The 26,178-nt window shown below is 41.9% G+C and overlaps 1 protein-coding gene across 4 annotated transcripts in view; it reads right to left on the bottom strand.

Moving 5' to 3' along the window:
- Positions 1-26,178, bottom strand: part of kcnq3 (potassium voltage-gated channel, KQT-like subfamily, member 3) — a 110,141-nt gene that overhangs the window by 43,692 nt on the left and 40,271 nt on the right. The window contains exon 1 of one of the 4 annotated variants that reach the window (XM_026149177.1): positions 22,355-22,677. The exons of the other annotated variants lie outside the window; for them this stretch is intronic. Within the exon in view, the coding sequence (XP_026004962.1) occupies positions 22,355-22,434 (80 nt within the window). The 5' untranslated portion in view covers positions 22,435-22,677. Of the gene's footprint in view, positions 1-22,354; positions 22,678-26,178 lie in introns of those variants that run through there. 4 annotated transcript variants of the gene reach the window in all.

Below are 26,178 nucleotides of genomic sequence, written 5' to 3'. Positions count from 1 at the left end.
GCGTCAGAGTGTGCGTGCATGGATGGCGGGGTCTCCTCTCCTTTGGTAGGAGAAATATTTTGGAAGGAAATGTATTTTAGAGCAGGAAGGAAGAGGAGGACAGTTCAATTATTTCAGCACAGAAGAAGGAAGAGGAGGAGGGGTATGGCGAAGAGCGTTAATGGTTATACAGAACTGGGAATACGGCATGTTTTGCAGTGCATGCTGGGATAAATGGCAGCTTAAATGCAGGACAATGTTACAGCTCCACACTCCTCACACAGGTGTGAATCTTACTGGAGTTGCAGCTGACATCAAGTCATTAACACCAAGCAGCCGAATCAAGTTACAATCTGCAGTTCCTCTAATGTCCACTTGAGGCTCTCACAGTGAGTCCAACCAGCTGAGGTGCAGCCTAGCTGGTAGCTAGCAGCTAACGCAGCCTGTGTCAGCATCAGTTAAAGCAGCCACGTCCCCAATAGCGCAAACGTTCAAAGATTCTAAATGGCCGAATGTCTTTTATGAAGAGTGAAGGTCGGAGGGACTTAGTTTTGGAGCCAGCTCCAGGCCTCGAGGGCCGGTGTCCTGCAGGTTTTAGATCTCACCCTGGGTCACCACACCTGAATCAAATGATTAGTTCATTAGCAGGCCTCTGGAGAACTTCAAGACATGTTGAGGAGGTCATTTAGCCATTTAAATCAGCTGTGTTGGATCAGCAACACATCTAAAACCTGCAGGACACCGGCCCTCGAGGCCTGGAGTTCGACGCCTGTGCAGTAGAGGAAGTGCAGTTTTTAGCTCTTTGAGGTTCCTGCTTTAGAAGAAGTACGACTTGTGCCACTCAGTAAACTACTCATGAATAAAGTCCAGAATATGATCAATTAACAGATAATTTATAATTAATTATTACTTAATGAATCAATTCTGGGGAAAGTACATACGAAACATCAAAAAGCAACAAAAGGTCCGTCCTGACTCGGCCGTCACTCCATCTTTAGAACATTTGCAAATTATTCTGATGAAGTGTTTTTGAATATTTTGATATTTGCGTATTAGAATATTTCCTCTAAGTGTGTTTATGTTGAAACAAGGTCATGAAGTATTTTGCATTATTCAGAAATCCCCCACAGATCCTCTGCAGCGGAAACACAGTCAATACTTCATATAAAGGACACCACGCCTTCACACACTGTGAGAGGACGTGCAGCTCTACAAACAGCAGCCTATACATCACAGCCCCACGGTTACAAGCTAAAATGACCTTTGTGGTAAAAGTTCAGCTTCCTCTTCGATCTCGTGCCTCAGATGACTTTGAAATGTTACCTGCGAATGAAAAATTCACCTGCAACTCTGGGAGATGTCGGCTTTTAAAGACGACGACAAAACGAACACTTCTGGAGGACAACAGTAAACATTCAGCTTTAAAGATCGACTGACTCATCAAACTATTTAAAACCTGACAGTAAAACGCCAATATGGCCCCCGCGTGACGCCATGCAGCAGGCGAAGCGCTCAATAAAGCCTCTTTTCAGCATTCAGCTTTTAGATGTGGGACTTTTAAAGGGTTAGTTCACAAAAATAACTAAAGTTGACTTTACTCTGAAAATCCTTTAACCATCTGACCATTTAATGCACGACAAATACAAAGAATATTCTTAATGTTATTCATTTTAATCTTAATTTCTTTATTATTTAGTCCATTGAACTTGTAAACATGTAATGCAAATACTTCCTCCAGAAAAAAGACTTTCTAAGAAATAGCAATGGTCTAGGTTAATTATGATCTTTTACACATTTATTTAAAATAAATAAATTTTCTATAAATATAGTATAGAGTCAAATAAGCTGAGGTCTTTATTATATAAGTCATTTATATTAGTAATTCAGCAAGACTTGACGTTTAACCTCCTAGGACCTGCCGTCCACATATGTGGACATCACATTTTGGGTTATTTAGACCAAAATACTAAATTTTTCCCTACATGGGCCTGATATTCACTTACGAGGACATTATGCTGCTACTGTTCTATCAAATTTTTAAACGAATATCCTCATAATGTGGCTCTTATTTTTCTCAAAAACAAAAATAAGGTAAAAAAAAGATCTGTTTTCTCTTTGTTTTTACATTCATCGGGCCCCAATGTGACCAAATATCAAAGAGAAATTAAAAATGCATGTTGTGGAAGAGTTCGGGTCTTAGGAGGTTAAGGCACCAAGTTGTCAGTATTTAGTATGTGGCGTATGAAGAAAACCTGGATCAGTGGTGATCCTTGGCTGTCCTACCAACAATCCTTCATCAAGAACTCAACCAGGAGGTCACAGAAGGACCCAAAACAACATCTGCAGGCCTCAGCTTGCCTCAGCTTAGTTCAGAGTTCATGAGACTGGGCATTTGCAAGGAGTGTAGCTACCCAATCCATCCCGGAAACCTGACCCGTACCACGCATGTGCGAAAGGCGTCTACTTCCGCTTGAAGCGTTTTACGATAGTTACGGGTCAGAGTATCTGTTAAGATGTTAAGAATAATACGCATCTCTTAAAATGTTTGCAATAGTGAAACATTTCAATATAATGTAGACAAAAAAAAAGATCGTTACAGATCCGTACCATGTGCAGATGCTCTTCTTCTTCTGTTTCGTTCAATGGCGCTTTACTCCCCAGTGTACGAGGATACCGCCACTTGCTGACTGAGCGAATGAGCCCTATTGTAAACTGAACTTGCGTCATTACAAATCATGTTTGTGTTTGCGTTAAATTTGATTTAGTGATAGTCGAGTGTGTTTACGCTCGTCTGTGTGGAGAGGATTGATTGGAATAGTGATGATGTCCGCTACCACTGCCAACTGTCAGTAAACACTTCATCTGGCTGATGAATCTACACGTGACATTTTACAAGTTTGTATTTTTTATACATAATAGGCTATATTTTGATTTAAAAGCTGAAAATGTGTTATCATAATACAGCACATATTCTCAATTTGCACTACATATCCTAAGAATGTTTTTCTAATATAAAATATGATATATTCTTGCACAAGTCTTGTTTTAAGTCTCTAATTAGGCGCCATTCTTCTTATTTTACGGCGCTGTGGTTCAATCGGGGGAAGCTCTCTGCTGAGGAGAAAAGCATGAATTTGTTTGTATACGCAGGTATCCATTGTTCAAATGTCGCGAGCTGTCGAGAAATGCTAGGAGCTAACCAGGCGCTAACCGTGTCATTCAAATATATTACATATATATATATATATATATATATATATATATATAAGTGTCGCAATGTTGGCAAAGAGAGGAAGTGACGTAAGATGTGCACATGTGTGGCACGGATCGGGGAGAAAACAATGCTGAGCAAAAAGAAGGCTCGTCTCACATTTGATGTGTCTGTATGGTTCTGTTCTGTCTGCTGTTGCTGTCTTTGTTTTGTTGTCTTTGCAGTTTCTGCACACTTGATCTTTATGTAGTCCTGTGTTGTCTGTTATATGTCACTATGTGGTTTTGGAGGAACGCTGTCTCGCTTCACTGTGTACCACAGCACACTTGATAAAAACATCTGGATGATCCCAAAGAGTTATGGCATAAAATGAAAATCACACCAACACTCAAACATGGCGGTGGTAGCGTGATGGTCTGTGGCTGCTTCAGGACGACTTGCTGTAAGTCAGACCTTCCCAAAGTGTGTGGCCCTCCCCCTGGGGGGGGGGGGCGCAGAGCCATTGCAGGGGGGGCGCGGGATGAAAAAGGGGGGAAAAAACAAAATGCAGAAACGCAAAGCAGGAGATGAAGCATCGCTGAATATGTTTCCAAACCAACTTCATTCTAAGCCAAAGACTAGAAAATATGGTGAAGCAAATCTTCACCTGCACAAGTGCTGAGGTAGGTCTCCCTGCAGAATTGGTTTTCCCTGCGTCGGGAGCAGCGCTGGGCTGTTTAAATCACGGACAAACAGGATCCCACATTCTTGATTTGTAGTTCACAAACACTTGTTGTAATGACTAACTACTCCTGACATGGAGATGTTTGCTCTTTATACAGTAAAGTTACAGTGGGATACAAATAATATCAGGCTGATCCTGCCACGATTTGTTCCCCCGGCGAACATTTTTCTTGTAAAACAAGGGGGGCCCAGCAAAAGAAGTTTGGGAACCACTGCTGTAAGTGATGGAACCATGAAACTGAAATCTAACTGAAAAACTAACTGAAAATCCTGAAGGAGAATGACATCATCAGCTCATGTTCTCACGCTCAATGACACTCGAGTTACGATCCGAAGACAGCAGCAAGCCCACCTCTGAATAGGTAAAAAAAGAAAACGTGTAAAAGACTCATCAGACAAACACTTGATTGCAGTTCATCCTCCCAAGAGTGGCCCAATCAGCTATTAGGTCTAAAAACTGTATCTTGAAAAAAATGCAACCCCCCCAAGAAGCAGTTAATTACTTTTCATGGCTCTGTATATGAGAGCTACCTGAGCATGAAGTGCATTTAACTTAAGATTAAGTCAAAGTCTTTATCATTGCAGTGGATCAGGTTCATGTGACTCAGTGTAACTTGTCCACTTTTACATTGTTTTAATCACTGCTGGTGCTGCGCTGTTGGCTGAGTCTACCTCAGCGGTTCGTGGTAAGAAGAAGACGATGAAATGTGATAACGAACACTTGAGCCACCAAAGAAAATTCACAAACAGAGAGATTTAAATTAAAAAAAGATAATCAGAGCAGCCTTAAGCCTCTTTAACAGATGATATCACGTAAATCTGCTTAAAGGACCAACCTGCAGAGGATGAAATCACCGGTGACTGTGAGCATGCTGCTTCTTCAAAGAGCAGATCACAGTAAAAACACACTGGATTATCTGAGAGGTCTACACACCTGACAGAACTGAGCACACGCATGCAACGCAGTGCTTTCAGGAGGATGGGCCACTTCACACATTATGCATAAGTGCCATCACTTTAAATCAGATAAGAGCCGGCTTTCATCTTTGTCCTCAGTTAATCACATTTTTTTTTTTACCTCTCTTCCTCTTTTTCTTCTCCTAACCTGTGGAGAACATCCTGTTCCTCATTTCACTAATTCCTTCCCCGGAGGAGACGGGAACACAATGTTTACGTTTTTAAAACAGAGTCTGTGTCAGGACGTGTAATTCAAGCAGCCACGCTGAAAGGCTTTTTGTTTTCCCACTCTAAATCCCAGCACGGCTCTCATTCATGTACCAGTTATCACCAAGGACTGTTTCCAGTACAGAGACTGGATGAAAAGAAAGGAAACATTTCTACTGTAATGCACTTAATGGTTTCTAATTAACAGAAAATGAATCACGTGGTTGTTTGATATGTTTGATTTCATACAAATTATTTATATCTGCCAAATAATATGGGTATAAAAACACAAATACAGCCATATCCTGTATAAAATATAATGAGGTCATTAATGATGATACTCCTTTGGTCATTGTAGTCACTGAAATGTTCTTGGACTTGAGGGTTAATGCGATCTGTTAGTAGGCGTAGTGTTTGTCATCGAGCTTTAAAGACATGCAGCATTTTTTGCGTTCTTTCCCATTTCCACATTAGCTGTGACCATATTGGTTCTGCAGCAATTACTGGTTTTATTGGGACTTAACTCCAAGCAGACTCATGCTTTTTAGTCGCTAACGCAGCGTGGTCACCTGAGGGTTAAAATGTCAAACCAAACCTTTTACAACCCATCACTGCTTCCACTGTCTGGGTCTTCATTGCTTCCCGAGAAGCTAATTAGCAGAAACCACCAGGTTCATAGAGATGTCACATGACAAGTAAAACATCTGAAAAGCGCTGCCATCTAAACTGTGCAGGCTGTGCAGACACTCGCTGGGAGTGAAGCTGGCATGCATGTTTCAGTTGGTTTTAATTGAGCCGCTTTGAGACAGTTTTTATTAATTTAATCTCTAACAAAACACAGCAGCAGCAGCAGCAGCAGGGCTGACGGAGACCGAAACACGCTCTGCTAACTGAAAGCAGTCGTGTCATCTGCATTGTTCCTGTGTGTGTGTGAGTTTATTTTTATCTCCCCGCTTCAATTAGACATCGTGTTCGTCCTGAGGGTGTGTTCGTCTCCTGTAAAAGGTTCTTCAAGTAGATCAATGGCCTCTGTGTGGAAGCAGGAAGCCATCGTGAAACGACCGTGAACTGACAGGCAGTAAACACCAGCTCACTCAGGCAACGATGTTATAGACATTTTTAATAGTATTAAAAAAATGTCTAAGGAAACACATGAAAGGATAAAATGGTTTAGTTCAGGAAAATCATCAAAGAGTATTTAAAAGGTTTTCCTAAGGCTTTGTCCAAAGTTTTTGTGTTTTTCTGGAAAGGCAGTGCCTTCATCAGTGTTGCCAACTCCTCAGTAAGGAAAATCGCTATTGGCTGCATAATTGGTCATGCTAATGTAATTGTAACCTACGTTGTTGGGGAGAGAAATAACATCGTGGAAGAGACAAAAAGTGAGTAAAAAACGTCCTAAATGCAGTTAGAATGTATTTGGAACTACAAATTAAATTAAATTTAGCAATTATTGTTTTTTAATGTCACAATTCCAACCCTGCTCCTTTATCCAGGCTTGGACCGGCAAACGTGACCCGAAATTGGCGCTCTGGTGGAGTTACTTTGTGTATGTGTGTGTGTGTGTGTTTCTAAGTAGTTTTAAACCTTGTGATCCACAAAACAGCATAACAGTAAAAGAAGAACTGACTGTGTTACAGTCAGTGCGGGAGCGGCGGCTTCGCTCATGCGCGACTCATTTGCAGTTTGGACGCACAGGTGTGACGTCTCCTGCCCTGATAGCAGCGGGGGGAGGACCATCCTCCACGGCAGCACCGCTGCTTGTTGAGAGAAAGAGCAATACGCTTTCACGTCAAAAAGTCGTCATAAATAAGTCTCCAATAACACCAGAAAAAGTCGCCAGATTTGTCGCTAGTCGCATTTTAGAAAAGAAGTCGCTAAGGGGGTCTGAAAACTCGCTCAATAACAAGTTGGCAACACTGGCCTTCATCATTTCACATGTTACTAACCAAAGACAGTACTTTGGCTGTTGTGTAGACTCACAAATAAGGAATGAACAAAATGCACACAAATGTACATTTATTTTAAACCGATGTCGGGATTTGGGTTGTAAATGTAGACGCCACGTCCAAAGTCCACTCTGACGCCTCTGCCTTTCTAAATGGAGGGACAGTAACTGCGTGTGTGTATGTAAGCGTGTAAAAACTGCTGATAGTCAGATTAACAGCAACAGTATTTTGTCTCTATCCGCCATTATAGAAATTCATCTCATGTGAGCAATAACACGGGACACAGCGTGAGGTTAAAAACGGCGCACACCTTTGACGTTCGTGAGTAAATCTCAGTTTTCCTCGTCCACACCTAAATGCAAAAGCAGAGTTTTGGAAAATCTCCACCCTGGCAGGATTTTTTATTTTTTAAATCTCAGTTTTCAGTGACACAAAACGCCGTTTGTGTGGATGAAAGGCCTAAACGCATAGAAAAATCTGCATTTTCAAAAATACCCGTGTACGTGTGGACATAGCCTAAATGTTGTCCAAAGTTTGACAAAGACTCTTCAGGATTTCCAGCTATCAGAAGCTGTATGGCCCTGAAGAGTAATTAATACTCTTCAGTCGTTAGCTGGCAAACCAGCCTGGCTAGCGGGGCCTTCTTCATGTTTCCACCAGAGTATCTGTTTGCTAGTGTAAGTTAGTGATTCCCAGCTCCAAACACAAACACTGTTAAACTGTAGTACAAGCAAGGACTTATAACGTTTAGCCAAATTAGAAGTAAGTAAAATAATTAGCTAGCTCATCAGCTACTGTTTCTTTTAAGGTTTTCTAAAAAAGTGAAACATTCAGCTCTGCATAATCACCGCTATGGATGAAAGTGATGAGGTGAGGTCATCACCTTTTTACCTCTGTGGCTTCATACTTCCAATACACTTCCTTTGAACACCAGTTTATCACCTGGATGTTAATCCTGATGAAGTGTGTCTCATGTGAACATGTCAGTTGGACAAACTGAGGATCCGACCGATTCTGGTGAAGAATTTCGAGATTTCTCCTCATAAAGCCGCAGCTAACATGCACAGATGGAAAGATCAGCTCATGTACTGGCATTCCTCTCACATACTGGATGAGCCACGGCATCGAGAGCTAAAAAAAAAAAAAAAAAAACTGCCCAAAAACTGGGCTAATGAGATGCAGGTTTAAATCCTGCCAGATCCGAATAAGTTAAAACATCAGGCCTGTGGAGGAGATTCAGTATGAGGCAGCAGAACGGCCTCGAGGAGACAGACGGCCCCGTGATGCTACAGGTGCTTTTATTGGCAAAGAAACCAAATCACATTACAGCGAGTGCGTCTTTCAAACTTCCTCAAAGAGAATCCTTAACAGCGATGACGGCAGCAGCGGAGCTTCACGTCACGTCACCCTCACATCGCTGCAGGAGCGACGAGCTGCCGGTCACATCTCTATAGCAACTGTTTACGCTCAAAACGTCACCTCAGATATCAGGTCAACAAACGATGCGAACGAGGGGCTTTAAACTAATTTAGCCCAAACCAGCACCTTTCCTAAACCTAACCGAACACCTTTTTGTGCCAAAACCTCACAACTATATACCTGCTGAGCCAAAAACAGCAGAAAAAAAGCAGAAACAAACACATTTACAGACTGTAGGATGGTTTAATCCTTCATAACAACTATATGGGGACTGGGGGGTGAATTTTCCCTAAATCCACATGAATTTTATTTAGGTTGGACTGACAGGCCTCCTATTAAGGGTGGCTGTAGCTGCTAGCGCTCAGCTAATTTAATTACGTAGCTCTGTGGTTTACACACTAAAGTTTGATTCCAGAAGGAGATGCAAATCCCTCTGGGATTATATCAGGAAGTGAATCCAGCATAAAACTGTATAAAGCTGCGTGTGAAGCTAACTGTGCACCTGTAAAGTTTATAGATGCAGTCTTTCAGTCCCAAACCAACGTGTGCCATCCATGTAGTTACAACATGATGCCTGTAGATTCACAGTTACCTGCACCACTCTCAGGTGGGCGTAATTGGACCCGAGTGGTAGGTGGCTTATTATGGAGGTTAAAGACCATTTATTTATGAAGGTTTATCTTCTCACATGTACCTTAAAAGGATCATCTCAAAGGTTCAGGACTGAGTGCATGTGTGAAAACAGATCAGGTTGGATGGACGGTTGATGGAAAAGATGCAGCAGGCAGGTTAGCGATGATGATGATGATGCACATCCTCGTAAACAGGCTGATTGTGACCCCTTTGTGAACTTTATGAAGCATCACTATAAGCCCTACATTGTTTCTCAGCACGCCAACAACAGCAATAAAATATTAACAAGGCTAGAATCAGCTGTTTGCTGCATTATTCATTTACTACTCTTTGCTCAGTTTGGGGTAAGATCATCATTTCAGGTCATCTGAATGAAAACAGACTTGAACCTGATCCTATCAGTGCTCTGACTTGCATAGCGACAAAATGTTTGTCTCATAATTTTGAGAGCATTAAGTTTTTTTTAAATGATGGTGGTTAAATCCGGGGCAGAGCCACAGAGCATCTCTTCAAAGATCAGATGTGTGATCCATTAAGTACACAGCTCCCCAAGCTGTTGCTTCACATTAGACATGTCTGAGTGAACATCCTCTCTTAATGCACAAGTCTTGTTGTCCACAGAGAGCGTTGCTGGTGATGAATCCTGATGGAAATGCACTGCTGAGGCTCCATGATGATGAAGTCACAGTACAGTAAAGGCGGACCAATGAGGATGGAGCACAGTAACGCATCACGATGACGGGAAACTGTCGTCACAGATGAGTCAAATTAAAGTTTCAAGACTTCAAGGGGAAAACAGCCGTCAAAAAGCCCAAATCTGAAGAGAAAAACAGAAATCGGCTGTGGATTTGGAGGAAGACTGTAATCTGTGACGTCACGATGACTAATTAGAGTTCGTGGGCGTCCTATTTTGACTGGCGTGTCTTGGCACATGTGCAGTACATCGGGGGGCTTAAAAATTTGCATGCTCGCAATTAAAGAGCATCCCACAATACCCCAAGTAGGTCACAGCCAATACAGTAATAAAATATGTTTGACTGCGGTGACATTTCATGATTTCCCACGGTGTTTTCATTCCCACCTCCTCAGAGAGTGGCTGGCAGAGACCACCGAAACTGCCTCTCATGATCCTTAAAACTATAAACTTTGTCACAAATGTCAGGATTTACAATTCAAAAGACACCTTTGGAAAATATTTAGTTGTTCTGAAGAAGAATCAGACGTGCAAAGCTTATTGGTGCCACTTTTTTGAACATAAAACTAAAGCTTCTGTCCTTAAAAGGACGTTTGTGCCAAGTTCAGTATCGCCGTAAAACCAAGGAACCCCCGGTGCGTCTCAGAGATGCTAGCATCTTTGACAAAGCACACCGTATGATCACTTTATGCACGGTTTCTTTTTTATATGGCGACTTCAAGCTTGAACCCAATCAGCACCATGTCTAACCACTGTTGAGCTGGAATGCATGATCGGACTGCTTTTAAATCGACAGCCAGTCACTTAAATATATTTAAAACTTTTTAAAAATTATTAATCATTTATCTTTCAATGTGCGTTTAAGCAGCTTTTGTACATTAACCATGACAACAACAAGTCACAAAGAATAGCTTTAAGACTAAGAAATGCACCAAACTAAGTCTTTATAAGGCTTGTTCACCGTTTATTTTAGGAGTTATTAACATGTATTGGAGATCACTTTATTATCCTGCTGTAACTGATGTGTTGAACTCCACCTTTTATGCAGCTCATTAATTAGCTGGAATCACTCTGCGACCCCGTGGCGTCCCTGGAGGCTCAGCGCTGCAGAGTCGGGTGGCTTTGGCTCAGCAGCTGAACCGATTCATCACCACTGACTGCCTCAGAGGGAGCAGATAGAGTCTGTTATTGGGTGTATTCCCAGAGTGAAGACACTATCTGGATGTTTGGGGGATCAAGGTGAATTATAGAGACATAAAACACAACAGCTCCACCGTGACATTATCTCAACACATGTGGAGGGAAACATGGAGCCGATAACTGATCTGGGTGGAAGTTATCTCTGATGGGAATTCAGGCTGGGTCCTTCAAGATGTCATCACAAGAATCCACTCAAACTCAGAAGTAGAAAAACAGGACATTTAAAGAGATGCTGGAAAATCTTTTTTAGCTTGAATAGAATCCATTCAAAGTGCTTTTGAGTCCCGAGCATGCCCTTTCCAGGTCTTCACACACCTACAGTGACTCCAGGGTAGCAAAAGGTCATTCAAAGTGGAAAAAGCTCCACTGACGTTAGTTCAAGTTACTATGCTGCAGAGACAGAGTGGAGGATGTTATTTCTACTATTTGTGATTTTTGCATTTTAGCAACTCCAAATAAAGTTTGCAGATGCCACTATAGCCAGTCAAACCTCCTTATATCAGTCCCATGAACCAGGTGTAGATACATGACGATTTCCATGACAGTATCCCTTTTCATCCCAGCGCTCATTCAGTTTCAGTCTCTGCTGACAGGTTAATTACTTAAATTAATTAAAAAGTTCTCAATGGGGATAATTCAGCCAAGTTTGTTGTTTAGAGTTATTTAAAAGTAAAGACTTTGTAAAACTATAGTGGAAAAGGTGGAGTGTAAAAGAAGGATGATCACGAATAACGGATAAATGGATTATGGTTTAGGTGTTGAGGGTTGACAGGTGTGTGTTCGCCATTTCTTTTTGAGGTAGGCTTTTACTATAAATGCCATAGAGTGCAACAAGACCTCTGTGACAGGAGACTGTGGATATATTGTGTAATATAACTTGTTAGATCCAAAAACTGTCTTAATTCCACTAGTTGACTTTAATGCTGTTGAGCTAACTAGCTGCTAATTAGCTAACCATTTTTAACTCATTGAATATATAGCTAGTTGAGAACTTTTCAGTTTATTATTTGTTTCATCCTAAAGACAATGTTGTCATGAGAATCAAAACGAAGAATGATTTTGACTGTAACAGTTAACTATAACAGTAATGCTAACATACTAGCTAGTAGTAACCTGCTAGCTAAATTGCTACCTTTCAAGTCTAGTTGACAACTTTTCACTTTAGTTATAAAATGAATATGTAACATATTCATACCTGTTTAATTAGCTTTTTCTTCATAATTTTTGGATTTTTTGAAAGTTAATACAAACAGAAGAACATGCAGGAGTACTAATTAACTCACATTACAATTCACAAACTACTAGTTTCATTTCTTTCAGTTTCTGATTTCTGGTCAGATAAAATGTTAAAGCCCAGTGATCTGTGTTGGATTCTAAAACTAAACTTTAATGTGCTAAACTGCTCATTCGGCCCTTTGACCTTGACAGCATCAAGCCAGGCTGAACACTCGGCTGTGGATATTAATGTATGTATCATGTACTAATACAGAGGGTAGAGTATACAGACACATTCTCAGTGACCTTCATCTTATTGCCGTCTGTCCTCCCGAATCCACCACATGCAGCTCAGTTGCTTTAACAACACGGAGGGTCGTTATTTAGTCTGAAGATCCAGAACAAGTCAAGAGCCTTTAAACAAGGGTGACCTCTAAATCTGAGACCTTGGCTGAAAAGCTAGCATGTGAGCAAACCAGTAAATCACAGATACACAGAAGAAGACTTAAAAAATAATCTTTAACATTTTTCTGATAGTTCATCAAAGTTACCTTGAAATCCATAAATTGCTGTGAGTGCCATATGATTGTAAATAAAGTAAATGAGAATCAAGCAAAACGTTTAGCTGAGCACACATTAGATGGAGATCATTAATACATCACCTGCAGTCATGAGTCACTGATGTAAACCTGAGTCCTCTGAGAGTTTCACATCAAGAGCTTTTCCAAAATGTCTGACCTCAGTAGACTCATATGCAAAGAGCCCAGCAGCATTACTAAAAATAAAAGACAATTCTGCGAGTAACAACAAGGAAAACCGTCACAGAAACTTCATATAATGAACTGGATCAGCTCGATCGGCTCTGACAAGCGTTTATCAGACCTTTTCTTCAGAGTTCAGCAGAAGTTCAGCTTCACCTGAACATCTGAATGTTTATCACTACAGCAAAAACACCAAAGCCACCAAACACATGAGCAGCAGAGCAGCATTTTGGTGCACTGTAAAGTGGCCTGTCATAACAAAAAGCACTGAATCATCAGGATTTGTTCTCCGTCGAGGGAAACGAAACCATCAGTCAAACAGCAGAGGCTGCCTTCCTCCCTGCTCAGTCATCAGCTCCCCCAGATTCAATGCCAAACACAGAGTCACAGTGGTGACAGCAGGAAATGATCAATTACTGGAAAATCCTCAAGGCTGCATTAAAAAACCCAAGCAGCTGTTTCAGGTGTGTCATGTTTTATTTGTAGCACGTTCCTGAGGTGGTTTAACCAGCCAGCACAATCTCAGATGGTCAGTAAGCCTGTTAGTCACATCTTACAGCACAGTATACTCCTGCACTAACGGACACGGGCATGCGCCACGCTATTTTCATCCAAAGGGCACGAGTTTGAGTCTTGCCTGTGGTGTATCTATCATTTATGTAATATACTGTATAAATTTTTGGAAACCCACAAATATTTGCCAATAAGGAAACAAGTTGAAACGAGATGGTCCTGTTGGCGTGAACACACCATCTCTTATTTTATTTAATAAATCATTTGTAAAGAACATCCACTGAAAAGCACTGATAACTGCAAAATACCGTGCTCGGTATACTGTGGCGGTCCCTCCTACAAAAGAGCCAGTCAGCAGTCAAATCTGGAAACATGTCGTGTGATTGCAGTGATGCATGCACCACAGTAGATGTTTGCAGCAGTTCCAGCTGTGTGGTGGCAGACGTTTACTTATTGTTGTTACGTGCATGGTTACCACAGCCGTGCCATTCTTGTACATGGTGTTTATTTATTACTCTGATGAGAGGAAATGCTTATTGTGTCGTCACTCTGGATCGAGCTGTTCATTTCCTCCTGTTAGTGCCCGGAGGTGCTCCTGAGAGGGCTGCATAGTGGCAAGACCACAGACTGTATCTAAAAGATGAATATGATCAGCAGGGGGCAGCCCACTCTGTAGAAGTCTATGTGAAAACAGCTTTCTTCTTCATTCATATAAACTTAACTAGTAATTTTTTTTTTGCCTCAGTAGATATTTTAGAATCTTAATAAATGAAGCATGAAGTTTGTTAATTATGGCTCCTGATCATGTAACTGACAAATCACTGTTGTAGGAGAGCCTTGTATTTGTTGGTCGGCTACATCTTGTTAGTAAAATCTCGTTTCAAAATTTAAAATTCAAAAACATTCTCAGAGTGCTTTTACTGAGGGTTACGTTTAGCCTCCAGTTTGGAAAAAGATACCAGTTTTATATTTCAACCAAACCTGCTAACTATCGAAAAGGTTTTTATACGATTAATTGGTTTGTGTCTAACCATTTGTTTCACTTGTACCGTTTATTCGTTTTTGTTTTAAAGGGTCAAAGATCAAAGAGTATATTTGTTTGAAAACAAATAAAATATCTGTTTAGCAGGTTTACAGTTTGTTTTTGGAGCCTCCAGAAACACAAGAGAATCTATGGAAGAGAATCGGTTTATGGAAGTCAGGCGAGGAGCATCCAATTAGAAGGAAGTGGGCTTTTAAGGAGGGGTGAGGCCTTAAAGAGACAGGAGCGTTATCAGCTTGTTTCAGATAAAGGAGGAACTGAGGCGGTGCATACAGGGCAGTATAAGATTATTTAAGCTGTGATTCATGCAGAACAAAAACCTGATTCTGTAAGTGAGACTGAAGCTTCATGACTGAAGCTTCTCAGCAGCACAGATTCAGACACTGAACACAAAAAGCAGCAGATTTTCTCTGACAGCTCCCTCTGAGCTCACAGAACATTAAATAGGGTAGGTGTTTTTTTCCTTTTGTTGTTTGGTCTCTTCACCTCTGATGTACTTCTTTCGCTCCGAACGAAGCACTCTTGCTTTTGGCATTTTAGTTTCCATGGTGACTGAAACGCAGCAGGCCCTCTCTCTCCTCCATGCAGTGATTTCTGGAGCACGGAGCCGCTCGCTACACGGGGAGTAAATATGGTAATTAGTGGAGTGGAAGCAGACAGACGTGAGTTAAAGGAAACCACAGACCAGAGAGAACTGAACTGTCAGCGCCTCTTTAGGCTGTTTATTCGTGGACTGTAATGGAGTCTCCTGTGAGAGTGCGACCGATTCGCGCTCCGGTTGTTTGCCATCTCGGTCTTTTCGTGTGCAGAAGTCTCGGTTTATTCATTCGCCACCATTTGTAAATATGAATGAGCATCTTCTTCCAGATTAACACACCCCAACAAATGCTGCAGGCTGACGCCCCATCTAATGAGCACAGACGACAGCTTTCCTCCTCTCAGGGAAAATCTGCTGTCGAGAGTCTGCAGAGCAGAATGTGATGAGCTGCAGCGCTGCTTCAACAGGTCAGGAGGGAAGTGACCATTTCTGCTCGTCAAACTGAGGCTGAATCATCAAAAACTGTCACACGAAAGCATCAGATTCACAGTCATTCTTTCAGCACACATTTCTAGATTTAAATCTAATTATTTAACCCTTAAATCTGAATATACTGGCACAAAAAATATTTGAAGCTATCAACTTAAATACAGTCTATCGTGCACACTCTTCCACTGCATGTAGAGCCATGGCTTGAGAAAGGGATCAAACCACTAACCGACCTGCTCTACCTACTGAGCGACACACTTAGCAGTGAGCCACAGCTAACAGACTCAGAGTAGCCAAAATGACTGAATGAGTCATTTATCAGCCCATTTCTACACTCGATCATCACAGTCTCACAAAAGTTCGTTAAAATTCGGGAAATCATTGCTGCAGTTAGGAAGAATAAATCATTGTGAATATATTCCAGCTGTTTTGGTGCAAATCAAAGTGACAACAGCTGCACTGAAGAGGCAACAACAGGACAAGCCTTAAAAAAAAACAAAAAACAAAAGAAAGGCCACAGACCGCTCTCTCATCCAGCCCAGTGTCAGGAATGTGGAGGAGACGGCAGGAGATGGGAGTTACACGAGGGATGCAGAAGGCTTCAGCCCAGCAGCAGAACTGGTATCTGAAGCAGGAGGCGCACAGCCAGAGCCCTCTGTGGCTTTTTTGGGCGTGGTGTTGTTGTTGCCGCTCCAGTGCACCTGATGTCACTTTGATTTGTGTGGTTTATTCTTCCTAAGTTTCACTGACTCTGGGTCAGACTGTCGCAATCAAGCGTTCCCTTAACTTTGTGAGCAGCATAGCAACGACCCTATTCGGTAAAGTTAGTCGCTAAATCAGCTTCTGCAGCAGTAAATCTTGTGAATTGCTGCTTTTTCCAGAAACAGTGTCACTAATAAAAAACTTCCTACAAGTAGAGACAAACTCAGAGTCTTCCCGTGTGACTCCGTGACTTTGCAGCGTGTCGTCTCAGGATGATCGTAACTTCAATACTTCACCTGCTTCACGAGAGGCAGGAAAGGAGCTGCTGCTCCTCTGAAGGTCACCGAGTGAGTCTAAATAAACCTAGAGGAGCAGAAAGCTCTGAGCACCACAGCGCCTCGCCTCCCAGCTCAGACTGCTCACTCATTGCAGAGGGACTGTGGGACTCGTCGTGACAGCGGGAGGCTTTTAAACCTGTCAGAGGCTGACTCACTTTTTTTTATTTAGAGCGTTGTTATTGTACACATTATTAGCTGCAGGCTGGATTTCAGGGATTCACTTGTTGCATCATCAAAACAACTGAAATAAACCAAACTGCCCTCCGATCGGATCAGATTTTAATAATAATGGCTTCTGGTGTTTTTCACTGACACGGTGAAATCATATGTAAGAGCATTCAATAAACTTTATTAGAAGTATTTTTACACGGCTGTTATACCTGCAGGGAAACACTTCACATCGATTTTTTGTGTTTTTCTTGCAGGGAGACAAAAACAAGAGAAAGCATTTGGTTCAAACAGACCTCTGCTGCATCATACTGGCCATGATAACACCAGTTTAACTTTTAAAAAAGTGAAGATATCATCTTGTGTTATTAATGACATAGTGATGCAAAACTCACGACGCAGGCCCAGGCATGCCTGAGAGCGAGAGCAGCGTGTCAGCCTCCGATCATTAGCCCTCCAACAAAGAACGGACTTTACAAAATATGCAAGAAAACGGTTCCTGCTAAAAGTTGGAACAACAAACCCGTTTCAAAACTTTAAACAAACTGCAGAGAACAACCACGCTACGCAGGACGAGATACGAGCAGCTGGTGATGTGCAACCCACAAGTAAACAGCTCCACGGAGCACTAACGCAGTCGAAATGACTTCTAAGCCATTATTATTGCACTATAACGCTGCTGCTGGCACCTTGTAGCAACAGAGGCACAGCTTGAATTAGGCAGTGTGTCATCAGTGACATCAGCTCGCTGTAAAAGAATGAATGGCACTAACACAAATGCTGCTGCATGCGAGTGCAATCGTAGCAAAAACATTATTCAGTCTTTTATTTTCCTGTATAATTTGTTCATTGTTATCAGACAATTCACTGAAACATCATGATATAATTTAGATTCTAGATCAGCTACACCTGTGCTGAAACGTTTACAAACAGGTGATGTTTTTGTTGTCCTCGCTGATGGAGGAGGTTGGGGTCGGTGGTTGGGCACGCAGCTGAGAGAGTCAGTCCACCTCGTGTCATACCCACTGAACCGAAGAGATAGTCCTCAATGAATATGAGCCAAACAACTACAGGTTAAAAAAAACACATTTAACTTTAGTTTACACAGATAAAGTCAAACTGAAGTAAAGTGACGCTTTGAGGTACTAACAGTTTTCTACTGCACGATGGCTGCTCAGTTTCGGACGCCTTTGATGGTTACAAACTGGAGGTGAATTTTACCACAGAATCAAAATTTTAAATCCATCCAAAAACGCAGAAAAAATTAATTAAAATTTAAAGATTTGGTGGATTTTATATGGAATGACTCGGGTGTAAGTCTGTGTGCTGGCTCTGTCCTTCCAGGTACAGGTACAGCACACAGAAGCCTGCTTTTTCCTCTCTTATTAAACTCTGAAGCCTATCAGCGCGCCGCAAGCGAGAAACAAAGTTCAACAAACTCAGAAGAAGCTGCAGGAATAAAACCTGCGAGTGCTTTCTTCTAATTATATGCAGCTCCTGACACTTCCTGCATTGTGATTCTCAGAGTAAATGAGGGAGGTGGGCGAGTCAGAACAGGAAGGTTCGACACGTCGTTCTTTAAGCGAAGGATCAAAAGGTTCGATTCGGCAAAAACAGCCTGCTGACAAAATGTCCTGGAGCGAGATGATGAAACGCTGCTCATCCTGAGTCACTCTGGGAAGCAAAAGTAAAGAGAGGCAGATATATGGATCGAATAGGCGGTGTGTGCTGAGAAACAGAAAGCAGCGTTTCCACAGGGGTGAGCCGGGAACTTTGCGTGCTCTGCGTTTTAATGACGCCGTGTTATGGGCTCAGCGGTGGGCGGGAAGCAAAGGAGGGACACAGACGACGGACAGGAACGAAGCCGGAGACGGAGGACGGCTACTGCAGAAGTCCCCGCAGCTTGCATCGTGCTGATAGTCACAAACAAACAGAACACTATGGAACAAACTGAATATGGAATTAAAGCAATGTCCAAACATAAAACTGTTCAAAAAGAGTTATAAAAATATGATCTTCTCGATCTATAAAGAAAAGGAAAATATTTAAATTAAGTGAATGTCTATATTTAAAAACAAACAAACAAAAAATTCATGATGTGATATTATAGTATATAGTATATCAGAAATCTGTTCACTATTTTTATTACAAATTATATCAGTAAGGAAGCAACTAAATATTCACTGATAATTTATGGGACAGGGGTGGGATTAAATAAGTGTATACTTCTTCCCACTCCCTTTCAACATGTAAATTAATCAGAATGTTTTTTTGTATGTAATTTGTATAGTATTTTTTTCTCTCTTATTTCTTTTCTAAATGTACTTGTATATTGTTCACATGTTGAAATAAATTACCAATCAATCAATCAATCAATCACATGCACAGGATGAAGAATAAAGGCACAGATTAAAGTCGAGGAACGGCAGAAAAAGTGAATCAGCGGCGGGAGTGTTGATGGGTCACCTAGTTTAGAGTAAGTGGAAGTCTGGTTCATGCTGAGAGAAACAGCTGCGAGAGGAGACGACTTCAAACAACCAGTTAAATCAGAGATTTAAAGACGGCAGGGCCTCCTCAGGGGGACTGATTTCAGGTTTCAGGCTGCTCCACTGAGCAGATAAAAAGCTGTTAGGGGAGATTTATGATCTAAACAAATGAAACAATTATTTTTTAAAGAATTAAATTGAATTGTTTTTTCTTTTTAAAACAGAGAACAAACTACAATCTAAACATCACTGAAAAATACTGCCAAAGGCTGCAATTCCTCTAAAGTCCACTAGAGGCCCCAACAATGACAGACACCTGTGTCTACAAACATGTTTATTACAGCAGAAATAAACTTGTTTTTATAGCCTGTGTTGGCCTTTATGGATAATTTCAACATTCAAATATTTTATATTTAAACTCTAAAAAGGTTTAAAGTCTGCATCATTAGGAGTCGTGGCCTCTTCGTCTCTTTGTTTTTGGAGCCACCCTCTCTGCTGGATGGCGACACAGCTGGGTGTCTGTTTGGCTTCACCTCAGCTGGATGGCGTCTCCGAGCTGCGCGTCCTGAGCGTTCTTGTCGTGCTTGTGTGGTTGGATATTGGATTTATCTGACAAAAATGTTTTTTTGTGTACAAAAAAAAAAAAAAGTTGTTGTACAAATGGAAGGTAAAAAAACGTTTCTGCTTCAGTTTTGGTGTTTCCCAGTTTTATTAGTCGTTACTTATCGGTAGTTAGCAGGTATCAGTGTCTTGGGTGATATCCGAGATTGTCCATGTTAGCTGATGACTTGTGGAAATAATCATAAAGCTAATTCAAAATTCATATTCTTATAGTAAAAGACAAAAAACTTTTCAAGATATGGATTTTTATAGATTACTAATCTATCAAAATAAAAGCAAGGGAAAATTTAGGTGCTGAAAAAAAAAGTAAAAAGATCTACACGTCATTTCTTATTCAGTAATTTCAGTATTTGAATTGTGGTAAAGGTGAAGCTTTGTTGTTTTTGACACTTGTGTGCCTGATGTGTCTGACTCGTTCGGGAATGAACACCCACCTCTGAGCCAACATACAAAGAGCAGCTAAAACCTACAGTCACGGCTCATTCACTGCAGCAGTTTGGAGTCCTTCACACCACTGAGGAACAAACCATCTACTGAGGATTGGTCCCGAGCTGCTAATGATGCATTCAAGGTCTCAGAATTTCCCCAAACCAACGTTGTCTCAACAACACTTCCTATTGTGTTCAAACAACAGTGTGTGTGTTATTGTAGTGTGGCTGCTTACAGCTGCAACACTCAGCTCTCTGAAGCAATTATGGTAATGAAGCTGCTGCTTCTCAGAGTCAAAACCCCGTCAGATCCAAACACACTGACATGAAACACATATTTTAGATTCGGCTTGACTTACACTCTCTGAGGACGTCACAAACGTCAGCTCAGAGAGTCTCACTCAGCAGAACGTGCTTCTAAGTTTTGGGTTTTTGTTAACGTAATCCAGTAACACGAGCAGAGGAGGCTGCTAATGGCTGATTTGTACACAAATGCAGGTTTTCAGCCAATATTCCCACAGGCTGAAGACTCCTTTTAACAGATGACAGCAAAGTGGTTCACGGTGTTACAGTGTAAGATCCCAACCAAGTTCACCAACCTGGGAACGTGACCGTGTCTGTGTTGTGAGCAGCCTCGGTTAAATGCACTAAAGCCTACTGACACATCGTGTTAGCTCGTGGCACTTAACGGCCACATGAGGCTGGCTCCGAGAGCAAGTCAGTCCCACCAGACTCTGTGTTAAAATGTCCAACTTTGACTGACAGCCTGCGGTAACTGGATCTACACCTGCCCTGAGTTTGTGTGAAGCTGGACTGAAGCACTTGGGATTTTATTTTTGGGACCTTCAGCCTGTATTTGTCAGAAGAAGTGGAGGAAAACAGAAAATGGGTAAAAAGCCCAGAATAATGAACACTCGGCCATCAGGTCACGGTCTGCAGAGTCCCAATCCTCAAATTGTTGCAGTGAACCAGAAGCTCAGCTCCTCACGATATTCCCACAATGCACTGTGTCTGTCTCAGCTGCTGCCTGGGAAATTACCCTCGTACCAGGTGTACTGAGAATGATAATTATTATTTTTACTGTTATTAGTCCTGAAAACTGGCTCGTTATCTTGAAAAGATGCAGCTGTGCTCACCCTCCTCACACACATCTGTTTGAAGGCTCCAATCTCCAGCATTTCTCATGACTCGTTACATATCACCATCAGCAGTTAAAGAAAAGCCATTATTAATGTCTGTTTGCTTCATTTTCATTCTACTGATTAATGTTTTCTTCATAAAAATTTACTTTCATTACATTTTAGTGGCCTAGGTTTAAAAATCTGTGTTCTGGAGGCCTCTGCGAGCTGGAAAAGTAAAGCTGTTTCATCAATCCTTCGCATAGTTTCATCATTTTTCTAGAAAAAAAAAAAGAAATTAGCTCATCTTCAGCACAGCTGGTTTCATCATCTATTTAAAGAAAACATTTCAGGGCGCCATCAGATAAAATTATTCAGTATCTGGGACATTTTTATGCTGCGTGAAGCCTCGGGGGAAGAGTCGACGTGACGCCATCGGCAGCTTAACATTTGTTCTCTTTCCCCCGTCGAGTCGATCGGCTTGGCGCTTCCACAGCTGTCGATACAGCGCGCTAATCCGCTCCACCGTCTGACTCGACGGGAAAAAGGAGACCAGGCTGAGAAAGTGTGAGTGTAATGAGGCTGGCAGCGGGGACACAGAGCTCAGGTGGAGGGAAGTGGAGTGGTCTCCATCTATTAATTGGACGAGCAGCGTTCCCCTCTGGCCGGCGCAGAACATGATAGCAGATTGTTACTTCCTGCAAACAATGCTGCATTCCTGCACGTGCATTACGCAAAGATGAAACAAGCCGATAAAGGGCAAAGGTCATGTAACGTGAAACGGGTTGCTCAGAGCAGTTGCTGCTCTGAAGCATGAGGAGGAATTAGATATGCAGCCAATAGGAGAACACTAATTATTCACTTTACAGCTGATGTTCGAAAAACCAGCAAGACAGGAACATACAGGGACACTGATGATTGCCAAATACTGAAGCAGTTATAAAGATGTGAAAAACAGCTGCTGACCTTCTGGTAGTGCGATACGGCTCAGCTACACATCTGTCCGGCTGGTCAAATACAACAACTGCCAGTGTGCTAGACTCCATTAAAATACCAGTCGCCTCTCTCGCGTCCGAGCGAGATTATCATGTGCTGCCACAGAGTGCGTGTAAAAGCTGGACATCCTGGTGGGAGGGGCCAAAGATGAGACGAGCAAAGCCACAGTGTTGTGTAACTTTGTGAATCGCAAACTCACAGAGCCCCGCAAGGGACATGGGAGAAAAAAAATTAAGAAGAACTTTTGCGAGATCTCGGAAACCAACTCCGGATCTCGGAAAATAGGAATTCCAACAATGGCGACAGCTACTTAGTTGTAATATTACTCTTTCTGGGTCACAAAATAAACTTTTAAGATATTTTGAGGCATGAATGTAGCTGTGTAAACATCAAATATCTGCTTGGTTTACAGGACATCACATATTTGCAAAAGTGCTCCGACGTTTTTGAAGCTAACGGGAGGTCGAGACGTACTACAGCCGGGGGAAGCACCGCTCTCCTGGCACATCATGCCTCGACCTCCCGGTCGGCTTCGAGCTGGCGACCTCCAAAGAATGCGGCCAAAACTTTTGCGAGATCCTGAGTTAGTTTTGCGAGATCTCGCAAAACTTCAGCTTTATTTTTTTTTCTCCAATGTCCCTTGAACTACACAACATAAACTCGTGTCATGCAGTACGACAAAGGCAGTACTCGACGGCGTTCGTTTGCTGTTCAGGCAAAATCTAATTAATGCCTGCACCTCCAGACTCGAGATATAAGGAATCACTCCCGTTTTATCACATGAGAAGGTCTCCCCTTCACCAAAGAGGCGAAAACGCTAGGAGGGCGACGGTGCGATAAAGCCAAAGTAAATCTTGAGTCGAGTTTCCCTGATGGAAGGAGATGCAGAGAAGTCTCCGGCATTGAGCTCGACGGGTAATTCAGCCTGACATCTTTACACATCGAGTGTTTGTCTTACATGGTCAACATGGTTTGGTTTATGCACTTGAATTAGGAGGGGAGAGAAACAGAATTAAACTGACTGCACTCTGAAGTTTTACACACTGTACCTTTAACTTTATTGTGGATGTCTGACCATGTGACGGGGCACGATGTTTACTTCAGTTTAAGTTTAAGTGGCTTCTGTTAATTACATATTGAAACAATCTGTCAGAGGCTGCACACACAAGGCTCCCAGATCACCAGAACACCTCCTCCTACTCCTTCATCTTCATCTCTGCCACTCATTTCAGTCACTACCCACAGCTCCCAGTCAGATGTAGGACAGGAAGATGCAGCGACCAGCCAAGAGCTCCGCCTTCTCTCTCAGCTCTCTCATTATCCTGGCCCTAATTGCCCACCCTAAACTCCATCACATGGTGCATCAACTCATTCCTAACCCAGAGTGAGCACTCCACCCTCTTTCTGATTAGAAAGTCTCAGATCACTATGATTCCAGCGAACCGCCCAAGTTCAAGTTGCAGGTCATTGCTCGATGAAGCCACGAGAACACCAAAGACACCAAACCGGACACCCTCCACCGTGACAGCCTGTCCATAAAGTTATGATCAGAAACCGGGAACACACTGATTTATTCCCAGCAGTACTCGCATTTACAGCTAATCTTGTTTTAAAGTATTTATAGAGAGGTTCACATTTCTGATGAAAATAAAGGAAACAGACTGAGTAATGCAGAGGAATGCCTCACAGGCTGCCGGCACACAGTTTGTCACTACAGACGCTGACACGGCGTCTCAGGCAGCTGGACACCTGCGTGGGTTTGCACCTCGGGAGAAATGGTGGTGCGGTCCAGTCTGAGACGCACAGAAATAACAGCTGCAAAGGATTGTGGGGAGTTTCTCGAGCGAGTGTAGAGCATTTAAAAGCATTCAGGGCGGATGGAGGATCTGTTACAGCACGCCTGACCTGACATAACTTTAAACTTTGATGAAACTGTGTAAACTGTTATTCTGGAATCAAACTCCATCTGGTTGGTTTGGAAAACAGACAAATCCCCCGGCAGCAGCAGCAGCAGCAGCCTGTCTGCATCCTCATCTCAGCTTTCTAATCTAACTCGACTTTAAACACTGTGAATGCACCACAGCAGCTCCTCAGACACAGGCAAAGATTAAACTGTGCACAGTAACAACCAATCAGAGGCAGCCATCCAAGAAAATAGATTTTTCCTGTTTTCACTGACATTTATTTTCTGCGTGACCGCTGAAACACAAGCTAACACGTATTAAACCAACTCAAACTATAAATTAAAAATGACATTTCAGGCCTACAGATGAGCTAAATTTGACTATTGCTCACTTTGTACAGAAAGGTAAATTATCGCACAGCATCGCAGGGTCACATCCTATTTCCCAGCATCACTGCATGCTTCTGTCTGTGCCTCTGGCATTTTCCATTTCCCATCAGCTCCAACCAGCTTCACTTCACTCCACACTCCACACTGTATATAAATGCCACTTGTTTTGCACATATTCAACTCTGTATATTTTATATATTTTATTATTATTATTATTATTATTATTATTTTATTTTATTTTATTTTATTTTTTTACTATTTAATTTGTAAAAATGTGTATACACACACACACACACACACACACACACACACACACACACACAGGAAAATATTTAGTATACACATCCAGAAATGCATACACTATTATATATTGTACATATATTTATTAGTTTCAGGTTGGCCATTCTTGTATTTTGCTTGTTTGTGTTGTTGTGTTTGCACATCTCTGTTGCTTGTGGGGCTCGCACACAAGAATTTCACTCGCATGTGCTGTGCCAGTGTGCCTGCACATGTGATGTGACAATAAAAGTGATTTGATTTGATTTGATTTGATTCACTCAATCCAAGGAAAACGTTATGAACTCAATCTACCTCACCTCTGTGAAGCATGTTCTAATTTCCCCTGACTTCCATCAAAGCCCTCTTCATCTGAGACGTAAGTCAGGATTATTGATCACTCTCAGACGGACATGATGAGATACTAAAAGTGTCTGAAAGTATTAATAGCAAACAAACAGTCCCATAAAAATCTACCAAGCATGTGAGAACAAACAGGCTTCCTCTCATCTGAGGCGCAAACGATATTGACCTCTGTCAGACAAACACGCGGCGAGATATCGAGCCAACACGATGGATAACCATCAGCTGACTGTCTCTTATGGACAGGTTAAAAAAGGTTTCTTAAAATGATCATGATCAGAAAAATGTAAGTTTTGAAGCCTTGAGTTGAGCATCCTGGTCTTCTGAGCTCTTTGAATTCAGATGTCCCGAGTATGAGTGGACTGAGAATCCGAGGATACGCTAGCGGTCCCAAAATCCCGGGCCACGGACCGGTCGTTTGGTACCGGGCTGCGAGAGTTGACGCTCGGGTTTGAAATTTATGGTTTTCAGGGTTTTTAATCGTTTCCCAGGTGTCATGAGTAAATCTTTTTTTTTTTGTACCGGTACTGGTTTTATTTGTTGTATTTATCCACGACACCTGAAAGGCCGGTCTGTGAAAATATTGTCGGACATAAACTGGTCTGTGGCGAAAAAAGGTTGTGGACGCCTTCTTAAAGCCCACCCTACAGTTCATCACTAACATCCACCAAGTTTTTTTGTTTTAATGAAGATGTTAACTGGTGGATGTCTAGAAGTGCACTCTCCAGGGAATAGCTTGTGATAAATATTAATCAATATCAGTAAATTCACACCCAACAAAGAACAATATAGAGAATAGCTTCTTATTGATTAGGACTCTGATAAGTTTCGTCAGTCTCATAAAAAAAGATGCAACCTGAAA

The sequence above is a fragment of the Astatotilapia calliptera genome, chromosome 18 (genome assembly GCF_900246225.1).
Source record: "Astatotilapia calliptera chromosome 18, fAstCal1.2, whole genome shotgun sequence".
Taxonomy (NCBI): Eukaryota; Metazoa; Chordata; class Actinopteri; order Cichliformes; family Cichlidae; genus Astatotilapia; species Astatotilapia calliptera.
The sequence above is the reverse complement of the archived record's forward strand: the minus strand, read 5'-3'. Positions and strand labels throughout refer to the sequence as shown.